Source organism: Saccopteryx bilineata, chromosome 1, assembly GCF_036850765.1.
Source record: "Saccopteryx bilineata isolate mSacBil1 chromosome 1, mSacBil1_pri_phased_curated, whole genome shotgun sequence".
NCBI lineage: Eukaryota > Metazoa > Chordata > Mammalia > Chiroptera > Emballonuridae > Saccopteryx > Saccopteryx bilineata.
The window spans coordinates 103,163,118-103,183,784 of NC_089490.1; the positions used below are offsets into that span (position 1 = coordinate 103,163,118).

A 20,667-nucleotide genomic window follows, 5' to 3' on the forward strand; every position below is an offset into this window, starting at 1 on the left:
CCAGTTCTGTGCTGAAATTTTTAATTTTGTTTTTTGTCTCCTAAAAAAATAGAAATATAGTTAAAGTCTATAGTTGACACCTCAATGTCACAAACCCCGTGGCTACTTCTGTTATTTGTTGTTACTATTGATTCTTCTTCAAACTGCCTAAATCTTTTCTGTGCCTGATGATTCTTTAATGTCTGGTGGGTGGGCACTGTATTTGAAACTCTGTAGAAATAACTTGATGTCTTCTTCTATCTAAAAGTGCCTAAGGGCATTAGCAATGGGGATTACTTTAATCCAATTTCAGGGATTGAAATGATAAAACACTGGGATGAAGTTCTTAGAAGGACAAATCTACTTAACAGTTTTGTTATAATCTTACTGTAAAGACCCACAGGCTCTCAAGCCAAAGCTAGAGTGGGATCTTCGATGCCTCCCTTACCAAGAGTAAGCTACGCTGAATGTTTAATGGCATCAGAGATGAAAACAATTAGGCATTCTGAGTAAGCTTAAATTGGTGCACACTCAAATTGATATCCTTAAACTTTCTTTTTTTAAAATTATTTATTTATTTATTCTTTTTAGAGAGGAGGGGGGGAGAGAGAGAGAGAAAGAGAGAGAGAGAGAAGGGGGAGGAGCAGGAAGCATCAACTCCCATATGTGCCTTGACCAGGCAAGCCAGGGTTTTGAACCGGCAACCTCAGTGTTTCCAGGTTGACGCTTTATCTACTGTACCACCACAGGTCAGGCCGATATCCTTAAACTTTCAATTCTACGTTTAATGGATATAGAAATGAGTTCTGACTACAAGAAAGATGGAACAAAGATCACTCTTGTAAAAAGGCCCCCATGTAACCAACATAGTAAGCTTGTAATAAACTGAGACTCTCCCTCTTAATAAGCTCTTGGCTCCTTTACCTGGTATTCACAGGCTGCTCCCTCTGCCTGGATTTTCTTCGCACAGATGTCCACACGGTTCATTGCCTCATCTCCTTCAAGTCTTTACATAAATGCTACCATCTTAATATCCTGGGGCCTGATGATCCTATTTAAAAGAGGCACCTCTCTGATTCCTGCTTCTTCTTACCCTGTTCAGCTTTCTGTGTGTTTGTTTGTTTTTTATAAACTACTTATCTTCTACTGTGCTGTAATATACTTATTCATTATGCCTAAGCTTTGTCTGCTTTGTTCACTGATGTGTTGTCGCATTTAGATCAGCATCTATTTGGTGCCAGTAGATGTTTGATAAATGAATAAATGGAGGTAGCTCAGAGGTCTCACTTCTCACTTCTGCCCTACAGTTTATCAAGTTTTTTTTGTTTTAACTAGTTATAGTCCAATCCTCAAGAGGAATTTGTGTGAATATATCTCCAGACCTTCACATACTTCTAGTAGTATTTTAGATTTCTATAATTGCAGGAAGTCTAAAATAGATCCTGCCTGCCTGACCCACCCTCTGATTCTGCGTCTCACGAGGTGGAAGATCTCCTCAGAGATATCTGGATTATTCTCAAAGTCATAGGCTACCCCACCCTGCATCCATCTCCACAATAGTGATAATTTTGCCCAGAAGCAGATGACCTCTCCTTCTACAGACTTCTTGGATAGTTCTAGAATAGGCTTCTTTCTTGGCTTCCTTGAATAGCAGCCCTCCCTTCTGAATGACTCACTCTCTTCTTGAATAGTTCTTGCCCTTTTTCTTTCAGGAGATTTTGGGGTTGGTTTTATTTTCCTTGCTGTTTAATCTAATGGGAACAATATTAACTTTTTCCTTTCCAAGTTTCCAGATGTCTGTCACTCCCTGTACCTAAGCTGATAGCCATTCTTTGAAACACATGAACATTCAAACACATTAGTATTCAGTACCTTAAATCTGACAAATGCATCTTTAACTTCCTCTTCCATAGAAATGGTGAAAATTCACACCATGAATGGAAAAGAAAAATATCGCAATGCTCCATGTATAAGACACTCCCATGTATAAGACACACCTTTATTTGGGGCCTGAAATGATCGAATTCTTATTCTCATTCACAGTCTCACTCCATAGATAAGGAAGCAAAGCTGATTGAATGGCTAAAAGCCTTTGGTTGGAGTCGGATAGGACTGGTTTGAGACCTTCATCTCTACCACTATAGGGTTGAAGTGTAACCTTGAGTTAGTCATTTAACCCCCCTGAGCCTCTATTTCTTCATCTATAAAATGAATAATAATAAAGTGGGACCTAACATTTGTTAAGAGTTTATTAAATGCCAGGACTATCCAAAGTATATTACATGGATTCACTGAGATTTTCACAGTAGTGCTATGTGGTTAAAAGAAAAACATCAGCCTGACCAGACGGTGATGCAGTGGATAGAGCATTGGACTGGGATGAAGAAGGACCCAGGTTCGAGACCCCGAGGTCGCTAGCTTGAATGCGGGCTCATCTAGCTTGAGCAAAAAGCTCAGCAGATTGGACCCAAGGTCGCTGGCTCGAGCAAGGGGTTACTCGGTCTGCTGAAGGCTCGCAGTTAAGGTACATATGAGAAAGCAATCAATGAAAACTAAGGTGTCACAACGAAAAGCTGATGATTGATGCTTCTCATCTCTCTCTGTTCCTGTCTGTCTGTCCCTATCTATCCCTCTCTCTGTCCCTGTAATAAAAATAAAAAATAAAAATAAGAAGAAGAAGAAAAGAAAAACATCATTATCTACATTTTACAGAGATGAAACTGAGAAGTTAAGGCATTTGTCCAAGTTCACTCAGATCTGGAGCCTCATTTGGAACTCAGGGATAATATACCATCTCACAGCATTACCGTGAGGACTAAATATTATGTAACATACAGTTAAAGAAATGATACTGAATGTACAGATAAGGATCTTACATTCTACATGAAATGGTATAATTGTAACTCAGGGTAAACTGTGATCAATTCAGAATGAACTGTAACACTGGCAGCAACCACTAAAAATAAATTATAGAAGTATGTCATGTCATAACAGAGGAAATAAAATGAGATAATAAAAATAATTAATTCAGCCTGACCTGTGGTGGCACAGTAGATAAAGCTTTGATGTGGAATGCTGAGGTGACTGGTTCAAAACCCCAGGCTTGCCCGGTCAAGGCACATGTGACTAGCAGCTACTACAAGTTGAGGCTTCCCATTTCTTATCCCCTTTCTCTCTCTCTCTCTCTCTCTCTCCCCTGTCTAAAAAAGTTAATAAGTAAAATCTTTAAAAAATAATAATAATTCAAAAGGAAGCAGAAAATGAAGAACACAGAAACAAAAAAGAAGAACAAATAGAAAATAAATAGCAAAATGCCAAACTTAAACCTAACCATATCATTAAATAAGACTAAACACTAAAAAGGCAGAGACCTCCCTGGCTGGATAGCTCCATGGGTTGGAGCATTGTTTCAATATGTAAAGATTGCCAGGTTGATTCCCCATCAGGGCACATACAGAAACAGATCAATGTTTCTCTCTCTCCCTCCCTTTCCCTTCTTCTCTCTCTGAAATAAATAAATAAATAAATAAATAGGCAGAGACCTTGAAACTGGAAAGCACTACTCAATTATATGCTGCTTAAAGAGACATACTTTAAATATAGACACAATGTGTACTTATTGAAAGTGAAAAGGATAAGACTCCTGGTGTGATTAATGTCAAAGTAGACTTCAAAAGTTATCAGAAAGAAAGAAATTTTATAATAATAAAAGGCTCAATTATGGTAATCAGGAGCACATAATAATTCTAAATAAGTATAAATCTAATAATAGAACTTCAAAATACTTGAAGCAAAAATTGACAAAACTAGCCCTAGCTAGGTAGCTCAGTTGGTTAGAATGTCATCCCGATATGCCAAGGTTGTGAGTTCAATCCCTAGTCAGGGCACATAGAAGCATCAACCAATGAATGCATAAATAAGTGGAACAACAAATTGATGTTTCTCTCTCCCTTCTTTTCTCTCTAAAGTCAATCAAGAAAATTGCCTGACCTGTGGTGGCGCAGTGGATAAAGCGTCAACCTGGAAATGCTGAGGTCGCCGGTTCGAAACCCTGGGCTTGCCTGGTCAAGACACATATGGGAGTTATGCTTCCAGCTCCTCCCCCCTTCTCTCTCTCTGTCTCTCCTCTCTCTCTCTCTCTCTGTCTCTCCCTCTCCACTCTAAAATAAATAAATTAAAAATTAAAAAAAAATTTATATAAAAAAAGAAAATTGACAACTAAAAGTAAATCTACAATCATACTTGGATATTATTCCTTATAATCTCTGTAATCTTCAGAACTTATAGAATTTGAAGACAAAAAAATCAGTAAGAATATGAAACATTTGAACAATATTATCAACCAACTAGATTTGACATTTAGTTGGCACTACGTACAATGATTGCAAAATATACCTTCATTCAAGTGCAAATAGGACATTCTTCAAGAGAAGTCTTACACTGCATCACAAAACAAATCTCAATAAATTTTAAAGAATAATCAGGTACAAGTAATTATGGAGGGTGAGGATTAGCCATTTGTTTTATAATCCATGGTTCTATCAATTTTCCTACTCGGATATGAGAAAACAGTTTTTTATTGAATTTTTGAAAGAGAGGAGGGAGATAGGAAAACATTGATTTGTCATTCCACTTATTTATGCATTCGTTGGTTGATTCTTGTGTGTGCCCCAGGGATTGAACTCACAACCTTGGGTATTGGAATGACGCTCTCACCAACCAAACTACCCGGTCAGGGTAATATGAAAATTTTTTTAGCATCTCTAAGTCTAGCAATATTATTTATTTATTAGATTTTCAGAAATCTTACTAAGATTTAAGACCTGGTTTTCTAATCTCTTAAACAATTTCTAATTAAATAGAAATTGCAAAGTGATAAGAGCTTGATTTAGTCTCCTTTTTACTGGGTTCTGAAATTCTCTATTCTCAGATAATGCAATCTTTCACCTGAAGCTTAGCACACTATAATTTAGACACCAGTACATCTGTTGCTTAAGATTTTCTAAAATAAACTCAGTTGCCACTAAGGACAATGAACTTCTGCAAAAGAGAATCTGTCAATAAGGGAGGGATCCTTTCTTTAGAGCCCTTATTACTCAGCTCACTTCTGAGTTGAGGGAAATATTGTTGTCTACCCCCAGAAAGACACTGGGTCAATGTGTGGATTGGTGACAAATGTCTCAAAAGATAATCCTTAAGACAGGGGTCCCCAAACTTTTTACATAGGGAGCCAGTTCACTGTCCCTCAGACCGTTAGAGGGCCGGACTATAAAAAAACTCTGAACAAATCCCTATGCACACTGCACATATCTTATTTTAAAGTAAAAAAAAAACAAAACGGAAACAAATACAATATTGAAAATAAAGAACAAGTAAATTTAAATCAACAAACTGATCAGTATTTCAATGGGAACTATGCTCCTCTCACTGACCACCAATGAAAGAGGTGCCCCTTCCCGAAGTGTGGTGGAGGTTGGATAAATGGCCTCAGGAGGCGGCATGCGGCCTGTGGGCTGTAGTTTGGGGACCCCTGCCTTAAGACCCTAAATTAAAAAGTTTTGAAAATATACCATAGCAGGAGCGCCTAAACTAGGGTTCATTGGCTCACCTGGGAGGGTTTGCCTGAAAATGTGTGTACGGCATTTTTATGGGAAGAGAACTTATAGTTTGCTTCAGATTTTTAAGGAATAGAAAGGAGCTTTGACCTATTCAACATGCTAAAGGACAATGTATCACTTTTCAAGTTGCTGAAAGCATTTTCCTCCCCTTAGCCCTACAAAGGACCCAAAACTGCCTTTCTATTTTCTCATTTGTAATACAGAATATGTAAAAAAAACCCCAAAAAACAAAACACATCAACATACTCACTGGCTTCACTAAAGAAGTTCTAGCAGCAAAGCTGGCTTCTCCTCAACTCCTTTTCAGAGTCTGTTTATAAAAATCTTGCAGAATAAAACTCTGGACACACCAGTTGGGAAAATGCTGGTTTAGAAAGCTTACTTGTTTTCTCATTCATTTCAGCTATGTACCAAGCTTGTACTGCTGTGAGAATCTGCTCAGTGCTCTGGAGACTGCCAGGGAGACTGAGAACCCTGGGCTGATGGAACCTGACCTGAAAACAGGGCTCAGCATGAAGACAGTTTGCCCAGAGGCGGATTAAGGTCGGTTGAAACCCCGGGCGCAGAAGAAAATATTGGGCCCCTTACATTAGAAAAAAAGTGTAAAGTTGAGGTTTTGCGGGGTCCTTCAGAAGTTGGGGCCCAGGGCCTGGGCCCAGTAAGCCCGCCGTTAAATCTGCCTCTTGAGTTCGGTCCAAATCTGGACTCAGCCCGGCCCATCTCTCACTAGTAATTAGTTTTAGGAAAAATCATAAAATGTCCTTGAGCCTGAGTTTAGATTCCTCCCTCTGTGAAGTGGAGCTAAGCAGGTAACTACTGTCACGGGTGATTTTTAGATTCTCTTGAAAATAGTTCTTTTTCTTAGTCTTTTGGCTTGATGTGTGGGTTGAGCTGGACCCCCTCAGCTTCCTTTCTAACTTTGCCTCCTGGCTCACAGGCTCATTTTGTTCCCATCTCTCCTTTAGCTCCCCTATCCCCACATTCTTTCTGTGCCTTGAACCCAAACTCATTTCCAGCTAAGGCTCTTTGCACTTGTTGCTTCCACTGGCAGGAGACGCTTCCCTGGATCTTTGTATCTTTGCTTTTCTTTTGCTCACTCTTACACTGGGATTTCAGCTCACACACGTCCATGCCAAAGAGAATCTGCGTGACCATTCACCAGCACCACATTCTATCTCTCCATCACCTTTCTCTGGTCGTTCCCTCAGCACTTACTATTATCTCATACTTCTCGTTTGTTTTTAAGTCATTTCTCCTCATAGAATTTAAACAGGGCTGTCATGCTTGGACCCAAGACCGTGCTCAATAATATATATTTGTTGAATAAATGAACCAAATAAAAAAAGTGAGCTGTGAAGGGCATAGGTTTGCACACGGTACAGATTAAAAACCCATCAACAGTAGTGATTAAAAACACAACATCTACATTTCAGAAGAGGGGATGTGTGTTTATATTTGCATAACAAATTCGGTTAATTAAGTAGTTGGTCTAGAACAATAGTCCCATATCAATGGTGATTTCAGATTCCAACAATGCAAAACAGACAACCTCTCCCCCACCCACAAGGCTTACAAAAATTCTTAGGTGGTTTTCCCCCCTGGCTAAATACGACATCTATTAAAATGGCAGAAGGTTACGTGCGGCGTGCACTTCAGAGGAGAAGTTTATTTCCACCTGGCACATGTGGATGGTAGATTGACCTCTGATGAACAGGTAAGAGGGAAGGGGTAAATGGACAAATGGATGGACTGGGAGGAAGCTTTATAGGTGGACGGAGCAGCTCACAGTTTCCATCAAAGCCACCAAGAATCGTCTCAAATAAACCTTCAAGCTAAACAAGAGAATTCTTCTAGCATTTACAGCTACAGCACCATCCATAGGCCTCTCCTAACCATTTTGGAGCCTCTATTGGATCCAAGGGTGAAGGGAAGGTTCATTGCCTGGATCCATTTTCTCCTCTTAAATGAACAATAGCCAATAACACTAAAGCTGCAGTGAACAGCCTCAAATGCCAGGGCAAGGGTTTATGCCTTTAAGATCTCTGAGTAAGGCGATCAGTGAATGAGTGTGAGTAAGGAAGTTTGAGAGGAAAGAGACTGATTTGGGAATGTCAGAGTGGAGGCTGTTAATAGTCTGAGCAAGAAAGGCAATATAAGGTCCAGGATCAAGGGAAAAGTAATAGGAATAATATGAAGAAAAAAAAAAGGATGGGCAAGCATTGTACAAGTCAGAGGTTTCCAACGGGGCTGTGTGGGCAGGCGGGGCTGAAACTTAAGCTGAGTGGGGGTTTCATGGGGTTTGTTCTAATGGTTTTGGCCCATAAGATACAAACTATTCTGCGCCTCTTCAAAATAATAGCCCCTGTTGTCTACTGGCTGTATCATGAAATAGAAATTATGAAGGCACTGTATCTTTTAAAAAAATCCCCTTTTGTAGCACTTCCTTAAAAACAGCTATTTAATGCAACTCTGCCAGTGAGTTCTTGACAGTTCTGTCTTAACAATTCTGATCTTAATGAAACATCTTTGTAAAGGGTTGAAGTGTCTCCCTGGTAAGTGTTCAGCTTATGCTTTTCAAAATACCTTGTAAAAACTGTTATTAATGTTCTCCTTTGGCCTAATGAGTGTTTTTCATTGGTTACCTGTTTCAACACAAGAAATATTAAGCAGTTGAGTGATCAATACGTTCTCAAACTTTTTTCTTCCTTTTGAGTCTGCTACTTTTAAGAGTTATGATCGTTTGGTAGGGTGTATTGTACTAAAAAAGAATAGCTTCATTTAAGTAATTAACTCAAAAGACGACAATGGTGCATTTTGCTTTGGCACTTATGAGTCGCGGCATATTTAATTTAAAGTCACTGACAATGCTTTTTTAAAATGCATTTTCCCCAGTTTGGCGAGGTATACTTGACATTTAGTAAAGTGTGTAAATTTAAGGTGTACAACATGGGAATTTGACATTAGCACATATTAGGAAATAATTACCACAATAAGGTTAGTTAATACATCCATCACCTCACATAGCTACCTTTTATATGGCTTTTTAAAAAATATTCTTTTTAACTGACATGAACAGTTGTGTGGTGTGCTAAATGCAATGATAAACAATGTTGGCTTCACCACATGCTCTTTCTTGTTATGCGGATTTATTTACTTTTGTGTGTGTATGTGTAGTTTTATAGAACTTGGAATTACATATTTAATGGGGGACTGTGTGATAACTGTTTTTTAAAACAAAATCTAAATTACATACAGGACTAAGAAAGTAGATAATATAAAATTGTAGACCAGAGTTCTTAACTCAGGATTTTAGAAATTCCATGGATGGGTCTCAAAAAGCACGTATATTTTATTCATAACGTAAGTCTACGTTGCATGAGAGAAAAAACATGTCTTTTACCGATTCTCTGAAGGCTATATTACATCAGAATTAAAAAAAAAATTAGTTATAAATAAATATCTATGCTAAGGTAACAAGAATTTTAATTTTTCAGAATTTTGAAATACTTTTAAATTTCTTTGAAATATTTACATATATTCTTATTTTCATACTCTTATAAATTAAGCAACTTAGGTAATTAACTCTATTTAGCTTTTTTAAATTTAAGAAATTTTGTGATTGATTGAAAAGCAAAAAAAATCATAGAAAATCTGTACTCATTAAATATGCTGCTCATAAAAATTAGGGGATATTTTATAGCTTCATGTTCATTTTGAAATATCCCCTAATTTTTGTGAGAAGTATAGGATTAAGTAGGTGGTACTTTTGGTTTATATAAGACATTTTTAGAAAATATTTCAAGTAAGATATTTTAACTTGGAGATTCATTTTAAATATTAATCTTTTTCAGAACTGCCAATTTACTAATGAAGTATGGTAAGTTGTCACTTAAAAATCTTTATTCATCCTCCACTCTGAAAATAAAATATACAATCAGATTAATAAAAGTGAAACGGTTTGTAAAACAGTTCTATGTGAAGTCTTAGAGACACGCTTTTGAAATTAAGAGCATTTCCTTTTTAAGTAACAATTCAGATTCTGTTTGATTAAAGATAATTCCTTGATCCTTTTTCCAAATCAGCCTCCAGCTATACAACGCCTTGCTAAAATTTTACAGTGTTAAATACTATGTTATAGAATGAATACTGATCTCTATTTATAGAGCAGTGGGTCTCAACCAGGGTATATGAATATATTGGAGAGGTTTTTGGTTGTCACAACTGTTAGAGTGCTATGGGCATCTAGTTAGTGGTTAGAGACCAGGGATGATGCTAAACATCCTACAGTGTCCAGGACAGCCCCGCACCACAGACTTTGCCAACCTAAAATGTCAGCAGTGTTGAAAGACCCTGTTTTATATAAGCCAAATTAAGTTCAGTTGGGAATTTCACAACTCCAGAGTTCTGCCATTGTTCTAACAGGCTTGTGTTGAACAAGATAAGCTGGGCCAGGCGTTCGAAGATGCTTTTGAGGTACTGAGGCAACATTCGGCTGGAGATCTTCAGTACTCCCCAGGTAAAATGCCAGTCCCTTCTTCTGCTGCTGCATAACACGGCTTGCTGGTAACATACATATATATAAAAATAACAGTTAGAACGGAGAAGATCATTTTTACTCAACGCATCCAGAGTTAATTCTAACAAAGGCAAAATGCATCCAGGGTTACATAGCCTAAATAAAGTCGTACATATAAAAATGCAGAGAATCTAGAGAATGACATCCCACACAGAAATCCTAAGAAATAGAATTATTTGCTGTTAAGCATAAGTGGTTGACATAATATTTATTTAATAGAAAAATAATTTTTACTGTTCAGAAAGGGTTTTACAATTAGTCTAATTTATCTTATTCCACCAATCATATATACTTTATATATATATATATATCTACATAATATAATATATATAAATAATATGATAGCATAAAGGGCTTTAAAGTGCTAGGCAAAGACAGTTTTCTTTCTTTATTTTAGAGAGAAAGAAAGAGAAAGGAAGGAAGAGAGAGAGAAAGGAAGAAAAAGAGAGAGACAGAAGCATTGGTTTGTTCCACTTATTTTTGCATTCATTGGTTCATTCTTGTATATGCCCTGACTGGAGATGGAACTCGCAACCTTAGTGTATGGGGATGACACTCTTACCAACTGAGTTACCTAGCCAGGGCCAACATATTATATATTCTGTTTGGAAAAATAAGTATTCTAGTCTTCTTTACCTATTATCTCATAGACTATACAAGTATAATCTAGATGAGGGCAGGGTATGATGGGAAGTTCCAAGATAAAAGGAATCATGGGATCTCGACCTGCAGGGGGTACACGCTCTAGTGCAGTGGTCCCCAACCTTTTTTGGGTCACAGACCAGTTTAATGTCAGAAAATATTTTCACGGACCGGCCTTTAGGGTGGGACGGATAAATGTATCACTTGACCAAGACAAGAGTCAAGAGTGAGTCTTAGATGGATGTAACAGAGGGAATCTGGTCATTTTTTAAAAAATAAAACATTGTTTAGACTTAAATATAAGTAAAACGGAAATAATGTAAGTTATTTATTCTTTCTCTGCGGACCAGTACCAATGGCCCACGGACCGGTACCGGTCCACGGCCCCGGGGGTTGGGGACCACTGCTCTAGTGGGAGCAATGGACTGTGTGAAAGAGCCTCTGTAACACTAGCACAATGCAATGAACAACGCAGGGAAACGCGAACTGATAAAAGAGCACGGGTGGGAGCAACGGATAAGCATACCCACACACAAAGAAATATAAACTTTTTCAGTCTCTTTCTTTGTTTTTTAAATCAGATTACAAAAACTACCTGACTTTCATCAACCACTGTCCTCATGTCAGAGGAAATTCCGGCTGCTATGGAGTGCTGCCGCCAGAGGAGCCTGTCTATAACTGGAGAACAGTGATAGTGAGTACTCGGCTGGGAGACCCCCCCCCCCCCCCCCCCCCCGATTACAGGCAGATTTATCATTTGCAGAAGCCTTCCCCTTGCAGAAGCCAGAGGAGCCTGTCTATAACTGGAGAACAGTGATAGCGAGTACTCAGCTGGGAGACACCCCCCCCCCCCTCGATTACAGGCAGATTTATCATTTGCAGAAGCCTTCTCCTTGGCAGTTGGCGCATGCCCACTGACACCGAGCTTAAAGAGAGCGCTGACTGAAAAATGCTTGCTCATGGTCACCATCAGCGCTCTGATTTTGACAGTCAATGTGGGTGATGATAGGCAATGCTGACAAGCAGGAAACTGCCCCTTGTCCTTGCTCTTCACTGAGCTGCAGGCAGGTTTGAATGACTTCCATAAAAAAGGAGGCGTTTTTAAGGTTCTAACATCACTGCTTCTCTTTAGTCCACCCGGAAAATTGCAAAAATGTTATAATAGTTCCCTAAAAGCCAGAGGATAAAGGCACAAACATCCCCTGCATTGGCTTTACCTGTGATTTTGTATTAACCTGGTTTTTAAATTTTTTTTTTATTTTTTGTATTTTTCTTAAGTTGGAAATGGGAGGCAGTCAGACAGACTCCCGCATGTGCCCAACCGGGATCTACCTGGCATGCCCACCAGGGGGCAATGCTCTGCCCATCTGGGGCGTCGCTCTGCTACAACCAGAGCCATTCTAGCGCCTGAGACAGAGGCCACAGAGCCATCCTCAGCGCCTGGGCCATCTTTGCTCCAATGGAGCCTTGGCTGCAGGAAGGGAAGGGAGAGACAGAGGAAGGAGAGGGGGAGGGTGGAGAAGCAGATGGGTGCTTCTCCTGTGTGCCCTGGCTGGGGATGGAACCTGGGACTCCCGCACGCCAGGCTGACGCTCTACCACTGAGCCAACCAGCTAGGACCTTAACCTTGTCATGCCTCCCCCCAGCTCAGAGCTAACTACCAGTACTGAACCAATTAATTGATATTTCAGCAGCCTCCTGCAAAAGGAAGTGTTCCTGCCATCTATCTCTCCATTCATGTGGGGGTTTTCTGTTTGTTTGTTTTGTATTTTTCTGAAGTGAGAAGTGGGGAGGCAGAGAGACAGACTCTTGCATCCACCCGGCAGCCCACCGGGGGGTGATTCTCTGCCCCTCTGGGGCATCACTCTGTTGCAACCAAAACCATTCTAGCACCTGAGAAGGAGGCCATGGAGCCATCCTCAGTGCCCGGGCCAACTTTGCTCCAATGGAGCCTTGGCTGCAGGAAGGGAAGAGAGACAGAGAGAAAGAAGAGGGAGAAGGATGGAGAAGCAGATGGGCACTTCTCCTGTGTGCCCTGGCCGGGAATCGAACCTGGGACTTCCACATGCCAAGTTGATGCTCTACCACTGAGGCAACCGGCTAAGGCCTTCTGTTCTTTTAGTAAAGCAGTCTTACTGTGGTGGGGTGTAACTATAAAATGATTTTTTTTTCTTCAGTCCACTGCAACCATGCAATATAAAAAGTCCTTTTTCTGACCTTGTACATGGGTCTGTCATGGCCTGTCCACGAGACATTTCTATGAAGAGAATATTTTTGGTTCCAGCTTAAGCTCTGCTGTCTCCACTTAGGGCAGGTAAAAAACAGGGAACCCAATATATCTATTTACTAAATCTGGCAACCTTCATTCCACTTCAGTTCCCACACCTTGGCATACACACAGCACTGTGCCTCTTGTGGTTGGGACGTCTATGTCTGTTGGGCAGCCCTCCTGTACATGATGTGGTAAATGACTCCAGTCCAGCCCCTTCTATTGAGTATAAATAACCCACGGACACCCTCGTATCCTTGTCCGAGGTGATGGCAAGAGCTCAGGCTGCTTCCTTTCGTCCCTTCTCTTGGCTCTCCCCTCCTGTGGCTGCCATCTTTCTCCTCTACCCTCTCTTGCCTGGATGGTCATCCAAAGCAGGAATGCAAACCATCTTCCTTTATTGCTGATACTTTTAGCTCTTTCTTTCTCATCGGGTATTTTTAGGTGGAAGGAGAGAAAACATACTCTGTCTTTTCTTACAGGAGGAAGCAAATATGGAAGTCCTCACAAACCCAAATTTTACCCCCTTTTTTATTTTATTTTTGTATTTTTTCTGAAGCTGGAAACGAGGATAGACAGTCAGACAGACTGCCGCATGCGCCCGACCGGGATCCACCCGGCACGCCCACCAGGGGGCGACGCTCTGCCCCTCAGGGGCGTCGCTCTGTCGCGACCAGAGCCACTCTAGCACCTGGGGCAGAGGCCAAGGAGCCATCCCCAGCCCCCGGGCCATCTTTGCTCCAATGGAGCCTCGGCTGCGGGAGGGGAAGAGAGAGAGAGAGAGAGGAAGGAGAGGGGGAGGGGTGGAGAAGCAAATGGGCGCTTCTCCTGTGTGCCCTGGCCGGGAATCGAACCCGGGACTTCTGCACGCCAGGCTGACGCTCCACCACTGAGCCAACCGGCCAGGGCTACCCTCTTTTCCTAGGTCCTCTTCACATATTCTAGCTCTGCTCTAGGAGATATCTGGCTGCCATTGAGGGAAGTGTTTTATAGAATTTAAAAGATGTTTAGCACTCTTTTTTGCCCCCAGCTTTTAACTTTAGCCACTAACTGGGGGCTACATGGAAAGTCCCGTTTAACATCCTCCTGTACTGTTTGTATAGAACAGTGCTCCGGACCTCTGTTTTGAAGGAAATATTCATCAACCTCTGCAGAACATCCCTGAAAACCAGCTGGTACAACCTCCAGTTCTCCAGCAAAAGGGAGGAAGAGGTACGTGAACCCATCACTAATCGTTCAGGTTAAAAAAAAAAAAGTGTCCCTCAAAGCAGCTTTGGGGAATTTCATATCTGAGTTTGGACTAGTATTTGCAAAACATTGTTTAATGACAATTGAGCATAATTAAAGTCAGACAGACTGAACCACTCTAAGCCATTCATCTTGGGTGAACCTTCCCTATTGCTTCTTAGAGATTTGAAGCTGCAAATTGTCCACTTAGCACAATAAAAAATGTGTATATATTCTATTTTAGATATGAAAGAGGGAAGTTTTTCACAAGTTATTTTAGCAATCTTATTCCAATTGTGAAGCCCTTAGGATAGAAATCACCTTTTTTTATTAAGTTTTCTTCAAAAAAACAGTTCAATAATAATTTGATATTATAAATTTGAAGCCTTGACTGCATAAATTAAGATGATGATGATCTCATCAAGCAGAGGGGCAAAAGTAGCCTTTGATGGCTAAGATGTGAGCCATACACATTCACACACACTACTGGAGAAAGTGTAATTTGTTCCAAAGTTTTGTAAGGCAGTTTGACAGCACCTATAAAAATTTTAAGTGTTCGTATCTTTTGACTATGGGACTATGTAACTCAGTGGTTGAGTGTGTGAGCTCTGGTTTAATTGTGTGAGCCTGAGCAAGTCACTTAACCCTCTGTACCACAGGAGGATCCTTATTCAAAAAACAAATAATAATTGTACAGACATTGTAAGGTTGCTGTAAAAATTTAATGAGAAAACCTCTGTAAAACATTATACTCATAGCCTGGCACTGCGAATAGTTTCTCAAAATACCATAGATATGTGTATATGCATATATACACATATTTGTATTAGAATGTTCCTCACAATGTTCAGTTGGTGAGAGTAAAAATGGGAACTCACCTACCGTGTTTGTGGGTATGTAAGGTACACACGTACGTAAGATGCATCTCAATTTTACGATGCAGGTTTTTTTTTTTTTTTTTTTTGTATTTTTCTGAAGCCCGAAACGGGGAGAGACAGACAGACTCCCACATGCGCCCGACCGGGATCCACCCGGCACGCCTCACTGCGGGAGGGGAAGAGAGAGACAGAGAGGAAGGAGAGGGGGAAGGGTGGAGAAGCAAATGGACTTTTCTCCTATGTGCCCTGGCTGGGAATCAAACCCGGGTCCCCCACACGCCAGGCCGACGCTCTACCGCTGAGCCAACCAGCCAGGGCCTACGATGCAGTTTTAAAAATTATACTTAATAGTAGTTACTTAGAATTATTTTAAGTGAATATTTTTAGAAAAACTAGTTTTGTTCCTATAAAAATGGTATACCATATCCTACAATTATAAAATTCTAAATATGCAGTAATATTCTAATTTAATGAGGAATAGTGTATTTTTAAAAATCACAGAAATAATAAAATTGTTTCATGGAATATTGGTATTAAATATTGAACTGTGGTAGTAGTTTAATATAAGGAGAATAACACTTCTACCTCTGTTTAGCTTTACACCCATTTTTTTAAAATAGCTAATCAACTATAACTCACTTCAAGGTGTAAAGCCTTTATCTTTAAAAAAAATTTTTTTTATAGAGACAGAGAGAAAGTCAGAGAGAGGGATAAATAGGGACAGACAGACAGGAACACAGAGAGATGAGAAGCATCAATCATTAGGTTTTTTTTGTTGTTGAGACACCTTAGTTGTTCATTGATTGCTTTCTCATATGTGCCTTGACCATGGGGTTACAGCAGAGTGAGTAATCCCTTGCTTGAGCCAGCGACCCTGGGTCCAAGCTAGTGAGCTTTGCTCTAACCACATGAGCCTGCACTCAAGCTGGTGACCTCGGGGTCTCGAACCTGGGTCCTCTGCATCCCAGTCTGATGCTCTATCCACTGCACCACCACCTGGTCAGGCAAGCCTTTATCTTTTCTTTTCTTTTCTTTTTTTTTTTTTTTTTGTATTTTTCTGAAGCTGGAAACGGGGAGAGACAGTCAGACACTCCCACATGCGCCCGACCGGGATCCACCGGCATGCCCACCAGGGGGCGACGCTCTGCCCACTAGGGGGCGATGCTCTGCCCCTCCGGGGCGTCGCTCTGTTGCGACCATAGCCACTCTAGCACCTGGGGCAGAGGCCAAGGAGCCATCCCCAGCACCCGGGCCATCTTTGCTCCAATGGAGCCTCGCTGAGGGAGGGGAAGAGAGAGACAGAGAGGAAGGAGAGGGGGAGGGGTGGAGAAGCAGATGGGCGCTTCTCCTGTGTGCCCTGGCCGGGAATCAAACCCGGGACTTCTGCACGCCAGGCCGATGCTCTACCACTGAGCCAACCAGCCAGGGCGCCTTTATCTTTTCATTGATGTTTTTTGTTGTGGAGTTCTGCTAGTAGGAGACAAATCATTCACATTCTCTGTTTTGAAAGCCTCATCTTTGACCTGAAATAGAAATACATTTAAAACAGAATGAAATAATAATTTGTGAATTCATTTTTGGGGGGAAAAGTGCATGTATAATGTAGAACATATATAGCTACTCAAAGGCTTGAAGGCATACCTTATATATTGATACAGGAAAAAAACCCTTTAAAATACATTTACTTTTTTAAATTCCAAAATTCAAAGGTAATAATATTCACTTTGTAAAAATTCAAATGATTCAAATCTATGTAAAGCGTAAGTAGAAGTGATTCTTCTCTCTTCTCATGCTGTGCCCCAGAAGTAACCCTTGTCAGCAGTTTGGTATTTCTACCTATAGCTAATCTTTGTGTTGTTCTATGATTTAATTTATTAATACATCATTTACTAAAACAAAAAGTGCAAAATAGTATGATACCACTTGTAATTTTTAAAGGATATACATGTATGTGTATATATAAAAAATAAGAAAAACACTTTCTAGAAATATGTAGTGTAGACGAACTTTTTCTTTCACTTTATTCTTCTGTTTTAATCACTCACCACGAGAATATAAGACTTTCATGTTTAAAAAAATAAAAATGTAAACATTTTAAAAGAGAAGGATGAGGAGCCATTATAATTGACTGACCACAGGATGAGAGGCAGAGTTTGTTTAAGGTTGGAATTTTAATTTATGATGTTTTTGGTAAGTCCCTTTCATTTCTCAATTCAAAAACTCAAGATAATACAATGCAAAAGATAATCTTCATAAAAACCTTTGAGGTTTTTGGATGAATAATGACTGATGCAAGAATAATACTCCCCAGAGGCTATTTAAAGCAGTTTGGGAATCCACTATTCTACTTTCTCAAGGGGAAAATGGAATTTGGCCATAGATTTTTTTTTTTTTAGCTCCTGACAGATCCGGTGAGGCATGGCATTGACGGGCCAATTCAGAAGTCACAAAATGGCTGTCACCTTTGTTCTCTGTTTTGCTAAAGAAATGCAATCAAACAAACAAAAACCACAACAAATCTTCCCAACGCTCCTCCGCTTAGTTATTCTGAAATACAAAGAGCTGTGTTCCTAAAGCAGTAAAAAGTCTGGCAGTGTCATTTTATATAACAGCGATGAAAAATATCACAGTGCTCATTGTCATTGCTCATAAACAATGCAAAAATGCCCTGAAGATATTTTGGCATTTTCCACTATAATTTTTTTATACTTCATTTTTTTTCTTTTTTAATTTTTAAAAATTTGTTGATTTTAAAGAAAGAGAAACATTGGTTTGTTGTTCCACTTATTTATATTTATACATTCATTGGTTGATTCCTGTATGTGCCCTGACCAGGGATTCTACCCACAAACTTGGTATATTGGGATGACACTCTAACCAGCTGAGTTACTTAGCCAGGGCTCTATACTTTATTTTTCAAGAAATTATGGAGACCCAAGGTTGTCATTTTTATCTAAGAATTTGTATTGATTTTACTTAGATTTGCATAGTGTTTTACATTTCAATGGATTCAAAATCCTTACTTCCTTTGAATAAAGACCTTCAAATGGCTTTTGAGGCTTCTCTTTAAAACCACTAAACTTTGCCATACAGCCTGACCTGTGGTGGCGCAGTGGATAAAGTGTCAACCTGGAACACTGAAGTCGCTGGTTCAAAACCCTGGGCTTGCCCAGTCAAGGCACATATGGGAGTTGATGCTTCCTGCTCCTCCCCCCTTCCCCTTTTTAAAAAAATAAATAAATTTAAACTTTGCCATCCATTTTGCTCAGTTGTGTTGATCTGCAGAAAGTTTAACATGGCATAAAACCGCTGATTAAGATTTAACTCTAAAGAAGGACTGCATGACAAATGACTCAGGTTAAAAGGCTTCCCTTTTTCATTGAAGGCTGGTACATAATTTTTGGCCACTTCTCCAGTACAGAAAGGTCCAGTTGAAACTTGATAGGTGCCTGACCAGGTGGTGGTGCAGTGGATAGAGCGTCGGACTGGGATGCAGAAGGACCCAGGTTCAAGACCCCGAGGTCGCCAGCTTGACCGTGGGTTCACCTGGTTTGAGCAAAAGCTCACCAGCTTGGACCCAAGGTTGCTGGCTCGAGCAAGGGGTTACTCAATTTGCTGAAGGCCCGTGGTCAAGGCATATATGAGAAAGCAATCAATGAGAACAACTAAGGTCTCAAAATGAAAAATTGATGATTGATGCTTCTCATCTCTCTCTGTTCCTGTCTGTCTGTTCCTGTCTATTTTTCTCTCTGACTCTCTCTCTCTGTCCTTGTAAAAAAAAAAAAAAAAAAAAAGGATATAAAAAAGAAAAAGAAACTTGATAGGTCAAACAGACCCTTGACTTGCAAATCCCATAAAAATGATGTCATAAATTCACACCAGGGGGATGAGTAGGAGAAAAATCAGCCCTAGTGCTGCTTTTCACACTGTAGTCACTCAACAAACCCTTCGTGAGGATGTGCCTTGATATAATGAGTGGAGTATGACATTGTTTTCTTCATTTTAGGCAGGAAGAAGCTCCGACTGTTTGAATACCTTCACGAGTCCCTGTGTAATCCTGATATGGTGTCTTGTATTCAGTGGGTAGATAGAACCAAAGGCATCTTTCAGTTTGTATCAAAAAACAAAGAAAAACTTGCCCAGCTTTGGGGGAAAAGAAAAGGCAACCGAAAGACCATGACCTACCAGAAAATGGCCCGAGCACTGAGGAATTATGGAAGAACTGGGGAAATCACCAAAATTCGGAGAAAACTAACCTACCAATTCAGTGAGGCCATTCTCCAAAGACTCTGTCCAACTTATTTCTTGGAAAAAGAGATCTTCTACTCACAGTGTGTGCAACCTGATCAAAGATATCTAAGTTTAAGTAATTGGAATGCAAATTGTAATTATACATATGCCAATTACCATGAGCGAAGTTACCCTGATTGCTAATTATTACATATTATGACTTCCTGACATTAGAAATCCCTGATCATACAATACAATATACAGATGATGTGCTATAGAATTGTACACCTGAAACCTATATAATTTTATTATCCAATGTCACCCCAAGAAATTCAATAAAAATTAAATTAAAAAGAATCTCTGCAAAAATGTCAAGATTTTTCTCTTGAAACAATGCTGAAGAGGAAAAACACTTCATTGTTGCTATTTTTAAGTTAAATAGCATATCATTTATAGTAGCTTGGTCTAGTAACATTCTGCCAGTGAACAATGTTAAAATGATCAAGTCCCATTTGAAAGCATAGAATAAATGTCCTTGCTCTCACTGTTGTCTCTGTAATACTTTTTTCTAGATTAACAATACCAGTAAAGAGGATTTGTTTTATTTATTTATTTAAAACATTATTTTTCTGCCATACCAAACAAACAAAAAAAGCACTAAAAGATATCTGATGGCTTTAACAACAAAACAAAAAGTGATTGCAATGATTGTTTATTTCATGCTAAAATACATTTAATGGCTTTACAATTTTCATTGGCAATACTGAACTTACGTTTCTCTGCACTCAGACCTCATGGTCTGTAACCCTGTGGTGCCAAAGAAATGAAATACTAGGGAAAATGCCACCTAACTTAAGGAAAGCTTATACCTCCCACAAATGATTTCCTTGCTTTGCTCTCTTCCCTGGGTAGATCTAGAGCAGCGGGCCCCAAACTTCGGCCCGCAGGCTGCATGAGACCGACCCCCTGAGGCCATTTATCCAGCCCCCGCCGCACTTCTGGAAAGAGCACCTCTTTCATTGGTGGTCAGTGAGAGGAGCATAATTCCCACTGAAATACTGGTCAGTTTGTTGATTTAAATTGTTCTTTATTTTAAATATTGTATTTGTTCCCGTTTTGTTTTTTTACTTTAAAATATGTGCAGGGTGCATAGGAATTTTTTCATAGTTTTTTTATAGTCCAGCCCTCTAACAGTCTGAGGGACAGTGAACTGGCCCCCTGTGTAAAAATTTTGGGGACCCCTGATCT

General features: G+C 39.8%; 1 protein-coding gene across 2 annotated transcripts; it reads left to right on the top strand.

The window, feature by feature from the left end:
• Window positions 1-8,078: 8,078 nt before the first annotated feature.
• SPIC (Spi-C transcription factor) lies at window positions 8,079-19,919 on the top strand. 2 transcript variants are annotated; one of them, XM_066253129.1, is made up of 7 exons: window positions 8,079-8,149; window positions 9,449-9,474; window positions 10,020-10,113; window positions 10,571-10,636; window positions 11,397-11,509; window positions 14,188-14,296; window positions 19,196-19,919. In XM_066253129.1, the coding sequence occupies exons 2-7, from the start codon at window positions 9,472-9,474 to the stop codon at window positions 19,621-19,623; spliced, it is 813 nt and encodes a 270-aa protein (XP_066109226.1). In that variant the 5' UTR covers window positions 8,079-8,149; window positions 9,449-9,471; the 3' UTR covers window positions 19,624-19,919. The 2 variants fall into 2 exon arrangements, with proteins under 2 accessions (XP_066109226.1, XP_066109227.1); XM_066253130.1 differs by lacking the exon at window positions 10,571-10,636.
• Window positions 19,920-20,667: the final 748 nt, after the last annotated feature.

Excerpts from the sequence above, each read along its gene's own strand:
- SPIC (XM_066253129.1), top strand. Across the intron at positions 10,637-11,396 it reads AGAGAGAGACAGAAGCATTG|ATTACAAAAACTACCTGACT; the intron begins GTTTGTTCCACT and ends TTTTTAAATCAG. Across the intron at positions 11,510-14,187 it reads ATAACTGGAGAACAGTGATA|AACAGTGCTCCGGACCTCTG; the intron begins GTGAGTACTCGG and ends CTGTTTGTATAG.